Genomic DNA, 11136 nt, shown 5'->3' with positions numbered 1-11136 from the left:
CCGGGTTCACGCTATTCTCCTGCCTCAGCCTCCTGAGTAGCTGGGACTACAGGCGCCCACCACCACGCCCGGCTAATTTTTTGTGTTTTTAGTAGAGACGGGGTTTCACCGTGTTAGCCAGGATGGTCTCGATCTCCTGACTTCGTGATCCACCCACCTTGGCCTCCCAAAGTGCTGGGATTACAAGCGTGAGCCACTGCGCCTGGCCTGGAAGTATTCTAAATACTCCAAAAAACAGGACCATTCTGTAGTTCAGTGGTTTTTCAAAAACAATTTTAATAGCATTTCTGTTAATATAATTTTATGCAGAAAGCTAATATGTATATATAAGAAAAAAGCAAATATGTTATTGAAACTCCGGAAACTTGATGACCCCACTCTTGCCAATCCCTGACCTGTCTGAGGGACTCTCGGTATCTCCTGTAGCTTTCAGTAGCACTGTTGAAAACTGTGTTGAATACTTAGCAGGTATTGACTTTCTTTTTCTGATCTGGTTAGTTCCTCAGCCTTGATTACAAATAAAATCAAACAAAAATGTAGTTTATCTAGTATGCATTTTTCTTCTTGGTAAAACTAAACGTGAAAAATGCATACTTATTAAATATAATTTTTTGAAATGTTAGAAATAAAATATAATGGCTTTTATTAAAATGTTATTAAAGTACTCAATAAAATCAATAAAAGATGTCCAAGTCGTTGCAGGCCCCACAATTGACAGTGAAACAGTGTCTGTCAAAATTGCAGCTTAGTTGTCCAAACACCTGTGCAGGCTCAGCCTCGGGACCTGTGAGAGTGGCTGTAACAGCCACTCAAGTCTCAAGTGAATCAACATTATTTTGTATAGTGCATTCTTCAAACCTAAGTCTTCTGCTTGCTTCTCCCACTTTAAAATAATTATCTCTATTCCCTTATCTTCAAATTGTTTCTCTGCTCACTCTGATCTGATTCCTATTTCTCCAATTCTGCAAGGAAATAAAAATAAAAACAACTTCTTCAAATGGCCTCTTTGTTGCTAAATCCAAAACCCTTACCTTATTTGATTTCTTTCAGGCATTTCCCTAATGAAGCTCCTTTTTTCGCTATTGTAGCAGCGGTCCTCAGTGGTTACTCAGGTTTCTTTATTTCAGTCTCTTTCCCTACTTGCTCCTTCTCTCTTATCCTGAATGGTCATGCTTACTAGGGTTGGGTTCTCAGGCCTCTTCCTTTTTAAACAAATCTGCATGCTTCCCCAGGTAATTTGATTCCGACTTATTGATTTCACCCATTATAAATATAAGTTGATCATTCTCAAATTTCAATTTCTAGCTCCCCCTGAGCTGTAGATCCATATATCCAAGCATCAACTGGATATCTCCACTGAGCTGTCTCAACAGGTATGTCAAACTCAATACAAAATTGAACACCTTTCCCTTCTTCAGACTGCCTTCTCTTTGACCTTTACTGATTGAGTAAATGATACCATCATTTACTCAGATATTTGTACCTAAATTGGAAGTTAGGCTTAACATCTGTCCATGGATTGGTAGCTTCACAAACCTATAGCATAGACACTGTATCGTTTTCATCTTTGAGTCTCCACTTGGAACAGTGTGTGTGTGCAATCCATATCAAGCCTTTTCTGAAAGTAGAAGTAGTGACATGTAGTGTTTCTGGCTTAACATTCTTCAGTGGCTCTCCCCACTCACGTCAGGATAAAATGCAAAGTTCTTGCCAAGACTTTGTCATATAGCCCTTGTCTTACTTCTGCTGCCTCCTGCTTATAGCTACACCTCCAAAAGCCACTGAGCTTCAGTAGAATCCAACTACTTATTATTCTCAAAGTATTATCAGCTCTCAAAATTTCACATCTTCTCTGGCTGGGTGTGGTGGCTCACGTCTGTAATTCCAACGCTTTGGGAGGCCAAGGTGGGCGGATCATCTGAGGTGAGGAGTTCAACACCAGACTGGCCAACATAGTGAAACCCTGTTTCCAATAAAAATACAAAAATTATCTGGGTGTGGTGGCATGTGCCTGTAGTCCGAGCTACTCGGGGGCTGAAGCGGGAGAATCACTTGAACCTGGGAGGTGGAGGTTGCAGTGAACTGAGATTGTGCCTGCACTCCAGCCTGGGCGACAGAGCAAGACTCCGTCACATCTTCTCAAATGTTTTCTCTTTGAGTTATCCCTCATGTCTTCACCAAAGTCTAGTTATTCCTCAAGACTTAGCTCAGCTATTACATTCTTTAGGAACCTCTGTATCTTCTATAACATTCTGTGCAAACCTCTGTGAACTCATCACCATGTTATAATTACTTGCTCATTTATCCATCTCCCCCACTAGTCTACGAACATAAGAAGAATCAGGACTGTCTTTCATCTTTGCACCACTCCAGGTAGCTGACACCTCATAGTTGAAGATTACTTGTTGAAGAGAGTAATAAGTTTTGAGAACTTCATAAAAGAAGCTTTCTTAATTTCCTTTTAAAAAACAATGGTAAAATGTCAGTACCACTAGGGGGCACAAACTAGTAACAGAATTTTCTGGTACACTAGCTTAAAAGAGATGTTTGCCTTCTGTGGCAACCTCTTCACACAGTTTATAAATATACGGATCTTAAAAAGTTCAAGTAACTCTATTATTCCCAGAGAGATATGTTTAAATAGTTGGCTAAAAGATAGAGAGCAGTGCTGACATATTAACATGTCAGAAAAAATGAAATCAGGTATGGCCAAATATGATTAACAGGGTTTTATAAATAAAGCTGAGAATAGCATTAAGAAAAAGATCAAAATGTAAATACAATTTCAAGAAATTGATAGTATGAGACTCGGGACTATTTTTAAAATTTCAGCGCAGAAGAGTATCTATGCAGGAAACTCCTACTTCCACAGGAAAAGTGAAGAGAAATATTGAAGCTATTTCTGTGTTTAGAATAAAACCTCAAATCCTCCTCCAAGATAACCAATAGAAACTTTCCAGTACTTTTCATTTGTAACAAAACCCATTAAGATTATTAATACGCAATAATAGGCTAAGTATTTTTTATTCCAAAGCTGATATAGATGTTAAAAATCTAGTTTGGGTTCTGTTTTTGCCCTGCCTCAGCTAATTTTTAGTTTAAAAAAAATTGTCTACACCTCAGTTTCTGCCCCTATAAATTGGATATGATTGTAGTGACTACTTATGAAACTATTGTCACAATTAAGTGAAATTTATTTTGTTTTATTTTATTTTATTTTATTTGAGACACAGTCTCACACTCTGTTGCCCAGGCTAGAGTGTAGTGGCACCATCTTGGCTCACTACAACTTCCACTTCCCAGGTTCAAGCGATTCTCATGCCTAAGCCTCCTGAGTAGCTGGGATTACAGGCACCTGCCACCACGCCCAGCTAATTTTTGTATTTTTTAGTAGAGACGGGTTTCACCGTGTTGGCCAGGCTGGTCTTGAACTCCTGATCTCAAGTGATCCACCCACTTCGGCCTCCCAAAATGCTGGGATTACAGGCGTGAGCTACCACATCCGGCCTGAAATAATTATTGTAAACCACAGTGCCTAACACATACAAAACACATGATAAGTATTTGCTATTATTTTGCTTCAACAATTGTGATCAGCACAATATTTCAGTAATTCCTAGAAACAGTAATTTTGTTAGCTGCTGGAATAAAAATGGTGAGAATTTGTTGAGCCCTTTCCGCACGATTTCTCTACCAGCCTCTCCTTACAGCCACACTCATTCACGCCCACCTCCTTTCTGCATCCCTGGGGCAGAGGCTGTTCTGAAGAACAATGTCCCATTCGCCATGTGAGGTAGGCCTGGGACTCCTACTGTGTTACGACTCTCATGCAGTCTGGTGAGGCTCATATGATCTCTGACGTTGTCCTGGGTTCTCTGATTAATTTCTGCTTGTTGAAGAAACAGCGTGAAAAGTTTGTATCATATCTCTTAGAGATAAGAATTGTTGATGACTGATCAAAACAAATGGTATATTATGCTGATACATTTAAAATAATAGTAGGAGATAAATACGTTTACTGAACCAATGGTTATGATATCTATGAAATGCAATATAGCTGCTATGCTTATTGGTTTGGTTATGGCCTCATTGGAAGGAAATAAAAGCTAAGGAGAAGGGTGGTGTAGCTTAAAGGGACTCCTATTCAGGAGTCTGAAGACTTCAGTTCTACCCCTAAGCTTACAAGGCAAATTGCTGAGCCCTGTGCGCATCATTAAACAGCAGCCAATCATGAATTTCCATTTCTCCGTTAGTGCATTTCATTTTTGTTGATTATTTTCTACTTTTTTAGTTTTATATTTGCCCCTTCATTATTTTCCCAAGCAGACTCACGTCACATGCATTTCCTTTTTATTATAGGGTTTAAGAGTTCTATTTATCATTCCCTGTCTGATTAGCCCAGGAATTTCACACTGGATCAAAATGCATCCATATCACTAAAGAGTGGCTACTAAAGAGCGTATCTTGTAGCAGGAGATGGGGCAAATGAGAAAATGGGTAGGCATGAAGAAGAAGGAAAGTGGGAGAGTAATGGGTCATTGATGCTTTGTGAAACTCGTCCAGATCCAGTTATTCTGCCCCTCTTACGGGCATTGAAAGTCTTTTTTTTGTGCATCTCTAGCCCATGTATAGAATTTTAAATATTATTATTTCAGAGTACCTTTCAGAAGAATAATACAATGGGATAGAAAACACACTGAGGCCAGGAGCAGTGGCTCATGCCTGTAATCCCAGCACTTTGAGAGGCTGAGGTGGAAGAATTGCTTGAGTTCAGGAGTTGGAGACCAGCCTGGGCAACACAGCAAGACCCCATCTCCAAAAAAGGAAAAGAAACACACTGAAATAAAATATCTCTAGAAACTATGTTCAATTGAAACCATACCCATGTAGACTTCAGAAAATGTTTCCAAGGTCATAAATTTCAGGCAAGCATCTTAAGAGAATGAATGAGTAAAAGCAAACACATCTCAAAAGATGGGGAGGACCAATCAACTCACATACTTTACACTAGCAGTTAACATTTGCCTTTACCTCTGCCTCTTCATAATGCTCTAATGTAATTATAATGCATAGAATGTACACTGTTGTTTTACTCACTGCTCAGTATGCCTATCCTCTTTTCTAAATTTGAATTTTAATATTTCAGCAAAACGAACTAATAAAAGGCAGTTTCCTAGCAACGTCTATATTCAAAGGAACAACAACAAAGCTTAATCACAAACACCTTATTTTCTCCAAAGTTAATTCCCGTCTTTTGAGGGGAGTTAGCAGGTAGCAAATAAAGCAAGGTGCAAACAGAGACTCTTGTAGGAGAGGCTGGCACAGCCTCACTTGGCTTTTTCTTCCTGGGCATTGAAAGATAGGATGGTTAGAGCTGCAGCTAAGCCAGTCTTTCCCAATGGTTGCAGTCAGAGATCGATACAAAACCCCAGAACTGTTTGCTATTTTATCCATCCTCTGCTGGAGATGCAGATTGATTGGTGGAAGGAACAGTGAACTAGGAAGCCAGGTTGTTAGATTCCTAGTAACTCTCACACTACCCACGAAAACTTGAGCGGGTCCTCTTTTTCTGGGCTGTATATCCAAATGGCGGTTACTCTAGAAGACTAAGTGAAAGGTCTTTCTCAGCAGCTCAAAACCGCCACCAGTAACCGGGTCTTTTTTTTTTTTTTAATTAAGCTTAAATGGCATTTGCTTAATCAATAACACAGTTTCACTAGAATTAATGCTGCTTCCCCAGAAAAGCATCACTTAGAAATTAAACAGCTGGCTGTCTTCCAGGGAAACGTGTCCCTGTGTCCTGCCTTCCTGAGACTTCTTGCCTGCACGCGGGGCCCAGCCGCGCCAGAGAGATGGAAGTGACTTTACCTACCCAGCGAAAGTAGAAGTCTGCAACAAGGAAAACAGCTAAGTTAAGAGGAAGTGGTTTTCGTTTTACTGCTTGCAGAAAGGCCAAGATTTTGACGTTTAAAGCGGGCACACGAGTCATTTTAAGTCTCTAGATCTTTCACCCTGAAAGTCCCTGCACAGAAACTCCATAGGGAGTCTAAATATAGCAACAGCACCCCCCTCCCACCCCCTCCGCCTTCAGTCAGGGTCCCGCGCAGCTCTAGGATTGGAGAGCTTACTCCAGGGCGCTCTCTGCATCTGCCTCGAATAGCACCGCACGGAGCAACCTCTCTCGCACCTCCACAGTGCGTGGGTGTGAAGTGTATTAGGGGAAAGCTAGAGAGTGACTCTGGGTGATGGTGCTCGGCTCACAGTCACATGGCGTCGCCGCCAGCTGCACAGAGCTCCCAGCTAGCTGCTGCTGCCCAGAGGCTTGGGGGGAAGGAGGGAGGGAAGCAGGCTCCTGCTGGTGACCAGGAGCAGGCGAGAGGGCTTCACACAAATTATAGTGATAATAAAGAGTAAAAGCAAAGCATTTAAATCGAGGTATTGCAGAAGACAGAAATCAGCTGCCGCGGGCGTGGGTGTGTGTACAGGGTGGAGGAGAATTGGGAAAGTATTTATCTCGGAGGGGCGGAGACAGCTGCAAGAAGACTTTTGCCTTAGCATTGTTTTAGCCTTAGGAAAGGAAAAGGCCCTAAGGAATCCACCTTGCAACTATCTGCTATGTCTTTGTGGTGGAAGCTTAGTTTTCCCTTCAATTTAATTTGATGATTGTTTTCTTTCATATTTGGGGAAGAGCCACTCTGTTGGAAGAAGTCCCCAAGCCTGGCACCCTTCAGTTTTCCCTATGCTGAATGTGAGGTTTAAACTGCCTTTTCTTTGTAATACACTGTTTCTGAAGGCCAGAGGCCGCGGCCAGTGGCACCGTGGCCTCTCGCTCTGTCAAGGGCGCATGGGCTTTGGGCCAACCGGGTGCCAGAGGTGGTGGAAGACCCAGTCAGTTGTTCCTTGCAACAGGTCTCTAGGCTTGTATGTTACAACATAAGGTGGGTGGGGTCGAAACCCCGAGAAGCCGGCGTCCTGGACACCCCATCCTCCAGGTTTTCTTTCCCAGACACTGGGGTCCTCACTGCCGCTGCCGAACTTCTCAATCATATGACTTTCTCCGACTTAAATGGAAATTTCTTGACGGAGGGAACTGGGTTTGTTCTCCCAGGCTTCGCGCTGCAGTCAGGCAGAGCCCCGGGGCAGCTCGCTCACCGCGGAGGAGCCACTCTGGAGTTTCACGCCCTTTCCACACTCCACCCATGGACTGGAAAGGATGTTCAGTTACTCGCGGGCTTGTTGTCTGATACTGGGATGGAAAGTCACAGTCCGCAGGCTGGAGTGAGGCGCGGGAAGATGCCTGGTCCTTGCCTCGCGGACTTGGCAGCCGCGTCCTTCGGGTCTGTCCACTGAACTGCTGAGGACTCGCCCGTGTGCGGGCACCCGAGTGCCACTTCCCGGAGCGTTACGTTGCGCTCCAGCCTCCAGGCTAGCTAATACCTGGAGGGCAGGGCAGGGCTGTTCCCGCTCTCACCCCTTGCGGAAGGATGGCAGGATCCGGCGCAGCGACGTAGCAGCGGGAGGGCACAGCGACCTGCATCTCCAGTTTCTCCTCAGGACACAAGGCTGACTTCACCTTCCGGACAGCTGCAAAGCCCCTGCCAGAACCAAACCGAACTCGCGCCTCGGAGAGGGGCTTCTGGGGCCGGTTCGCTGCAGGGCGTGGGGAGTGGAGAGAGGGAAGGGGAAGCCTGGGGCTGTGTGTGCGCGCGTGGGAGCGCGCTTCGGAGCGCCCCGCACTCCCCCACTCTATCCCCGGGGGCACTTTGGGAAGGAGGGAGTGGTAGTCGCGGGAATGAGGGAGCAAGAGAAACCTTCTCAAAGCGACGCCCCAAACAGGTCCGGATTTAGAATTCGAAGCTAAAGGCTGTTAGAAATTGGGACTCCTCGGCCTCCTTTGCAGCCCCTCCTTTCCCGCCCCGAAGCCCGGACGGTTTGCTGGCTGCCTGCTTCCCCGCCCCCGGCTCAGAGGTCTCTGGCTGGCGGGCGCCCCGTCGGCCGCCGGCTTCCTCCTTGAAACCCGCCGGCGCACATGAGGCCGCTGCCCCCGCCGCAGGCGCTGGCGGCCCCCTCGCGGTGCCCGTGGTGATGCCATGCCCCGCCACCACGCGGGAGGAGAGGAGGGCGGCGCCGCCGGGCTCTGGGTGAAGAGCGGCGCAGCGGCGGCGGCGGCGGGCGGGGGGCGCTTGGGCAGCGGCATGAAGGATGTGGAGTCGGGCCGGGGCAGGGTGCTGCTGAACTCGGCAGCCGCCAGGGGCGACGGCCTGCTACTGCTGGGCACCCGCGCGGCCACGCTCGGGGGCGGCGGCGGTGGCCTGAGGGAGAGCCGCCGGGGCAAGCAGGGGGCCCGGATGAGCCTGCTGGGGAAGCCGCTCTCTTACACGAGTAGCCAGAGCTGCCGGCGCAACGTCAAGTACCGGCGGGTGCAGAACTACCTGTACAACGTGCTGGAGAGACCCCGCGGCTGGGCGTTCATCTACCACGCTTTCGTGTGAGTACCCGCGCCCCCTGCTATGCCCGCTTCAGGGGACCACTGTCCCTGGCCCCCTGGGGCGTGCTCCGCGCTCGCGCCCTTGGGCCCCGCGCGCGTGCACACGTGGTGGCTTTTATTTCTTCGCACGTGTTTGTGGTCTTCCTTCTGGAGCCTCTCCCCTCCCCCAGCCCCACTTCTTTCATCTCTACAGCTTGAACCTTTTCCCCGAGGACACCCAATGAACTGCCCGGTAGCTTCAGGCTCCCGGGGCGAGAGCCAGGCAGACGCGGGACTTAGGCTGCGCGGATAATTGGGAGCAATTAGGTCCCAAGATACGTAAACTTCAACCGAACCGGGCGCCCGGGAGCTAGGGAATGCAAAGGGAGGACAGGCGCCCGTGTGAGGCTTGAGAGTATATTGGAGAGGTTAGGAGGTCATGGCGGGGTAGGACGGGGAGGAGTGAGGGGGCGCCGAGGGCTAGGTCCTCAGTCCTAGGGGCGGAGTAGGGGAAGCTGCTACTTGGAGAGAGCTGCTAGGTTTTAAGTGCGCCCGGAAACACGCCTCGCCACCACCCAGCCACCATCAACGGAAAATCTGTCAGTGCATGTAGCCCTTCCTGCCACGGAGAAGGTGGCTAAGGTCTAGAGGAGGCCAGCAGGCCAGGCGAAGCAATGCTCCCGCGCTGCAGCGGGGAACCTGGGGCGCAGGAACGCGGGCAGAGGTGCGATAGCAGAAGCGCGAATGGGTCGCCTTGGACAGAGAACGGGCAGTGGGTTAAGTCCCCATTTGTGGCGCGGAGTCAAAGAGTGTGTGTGTGTGTGTGTGTGTGTGTGTGTGTGTGTGTGTGTAAAGTAAGCCTTCTCCATCTAGCAGAGAATGCTTAATGAGAAAATGATTGGAAGCAAATGTTTATTTTTCCCTTAGGCATTTAAAACCTTTCAGTGGCTTTAAAGTTTACTACTGTTTTTCCCACAAAGTCCATTCATTCAGTCTCCTATTAGAGTTACGTTTATCTGGGCATTTTAAGGTTGTTTTTATAATGTTACCTTGTGTCTAATTCTTTTTTTCTTCCTCTTCTCCTTTTGCTTCCTCTTTTTTTAGTATTATTATTTCTGCTTCTTTTTTGTTAAGATGAAATATAAAGACATCAACCTTAGAAGACCAGTAGAGAAAGTTGCAGATACTCGCTGATACATTCCTTGTTTCCTAGTAAAATAAGTTTTGAGCACACGGAGTAGGTTTCTTTTAGAAATAAGTTGTGTCATCCATACATAGCTCTCTCCTGGGATGTAGAATTAGCATCAACACCAGAAACGTGTTTTGAAATAACGTGGAAGAAGGGCTGGTTTTGTAACTAGGTGAACCTGGAATTCAACCACATAGGAGTCAGGAAATTGGTGGAGTCTACAATCTGTGGGGCTCTGGTGTCTGGAAAATTTTACAGTCCCAGATTGATGTGAACATGTAGCATTAGGCAGAATATTCCAGCCAACTTTCCGTTTTACAATGCACACAAGGAGAACGGTTGTGTTGCATCATTATTACATCAAAAAGTATAACTTTTATGTAAAATTCACATTTATTTAAATGTGGTTAGGATAATGATAGAGAAATGCAACTGACACTTTTCATGTTAATCTCCTCTGACCTGATATATAATTAAACATATTACTTAATAAGCCTGGTAAATTATTTTGACCTGTCAGAATATACTAAAATAATTTAGCAATTATGATGCTCAATTTGGTAGCAAATATATATACTGTATAGGTTATGATTTTTTCTTTACAACAGTATGCTCAAAACATTTCTAGCCTTTCTTTTTTTATATTATGCATTGTATATTCAGAGAGAGTTAAAGAAAGCCTTGGTTGGTGCACATACTTTGCATCTCCTAACTTGTTCTTGAACATGAATGAGAACTTGCAACGCAACATTTTCTTTTCCATGTGTTGGTGTTAACAGGTTTGTATGGGCTTACAGAATTTTAAAACATTGATAAATGATTTTTCCAAAGGTTCAAGTTTGGATACTTCTCTATCTACCAAGCTTGATCAGTCTAGCAGTATCTTTAGTAGTAGACAGGAAATAAATTGTGTACTTAATAGATGTAGCAAATGTGAAGTTTTACATTATACATTTTAGAGTCTGAAACTGCAATGCCTCAGCAATTAGATAGGGGTGCTATATCCACATTAGCACAAAGAGGGAATGGATAGTATCATCTTCTGGGAGGATTGTGCACAACTAAGCAGACCCGCAGGAAAGAGGCCATCTTTGGCAGTTGCTGCTTGTGATTTTAAATGAGCTTTAGAATAGCCAGACTTCACACATTACATTCGTTTATCGAAGTTGCTTTATGCTGTAAGTTTAACTAGACCCCAATAAAATAATTTCGAGAGAGGTGTAACTAACTAATTCCCTGCCAGCCTGGGAATCCCCAAATCTTATTTTAATAACAGTATTTGTAGCATATTAAGGTTCTTGCCAAGAACAAGTGCACTGTGATTAATGAGGTACTTCAGGGGTGAATTTACTTGGTCGACCAGTGTTTTCACTGCCAAGAAACAAGAAAAGCATGTTTAAAGTTATGCTTGAGGTAAATATAAATTTCTATTATTTATGCAAAAATAATTATTATAATGATATTGTAGGGTTATAAAATG

At 45.3% G+C, this 11136-nt stretch overlaps 1 protein-coding gene and 1 long non-coding RNA gene across 4 annotated transcripts in view; one reads left to right on the top strand and one right to left on the bottom strand.

Moving 5' to 3' along the window:
* Positions 1 to 258: 258 nt before the first annotated feature.
* LOC131382730 (uncharacterized) lies at positions 259 to 8579 on the bottom strand. The gene is made up of 3 exons (XR_009212328.1): positions 8433 to 8579; positions 3731 to 3886; positions 259 to 1963 (listed from the first exon to the last, which is right to left on the bottom strand). It is a non-coding gene; the product is annotated as an uncharacterized LOC131382730 (long non-coding RNA).
* Positions 7355 to 11136, top strand: part of KCNQ5 (potassium voltage-gated channel subfamily Q member 5) — a 597308-nt gene continuing 593526 nt past the window's right edge. For 2 of the 3 annotated variants that reach the window (XM_032153280.2, XM_032153268.2), the window contains exon 1: positions 7355 to 8488. In XM_032153280.2, coding sequence (XP_032009171.1) covers positions 8091 to 8488 — 398 coding nt within the window. In that variant the 5' untranslated portion in view covers positions 7355 to 8090. Of the gene's footprint in view, positions 8489 to 9269; positions 10436 to 11136 lie in introns of those variants that run through there. The other variant, XM_032153291.2, reaches the window with a different exon arrangement.

This window comes from Hylobates moloch, unplaced genomic scaffold (genome assembly GCF_009828535.3).
Source record: "Hylobates moloch isolate HMO894 unplaced genomic scaffold, HMol_V3 SCAFFOLD_2, whole genome shotgun sequence".
Taxonomy (NCBI): domain Eukaryota; kingdom Metazoa; phylum Chordata; class Mammalia; order Primates; family Hylobatidae; genus Hylobates; species Hylobates moloch.
The sequence above is the reverse complement of the archived record's forward strand: the minus strand, read 5'-3'. Positions and strand labels throughout refer to the sequence as shown.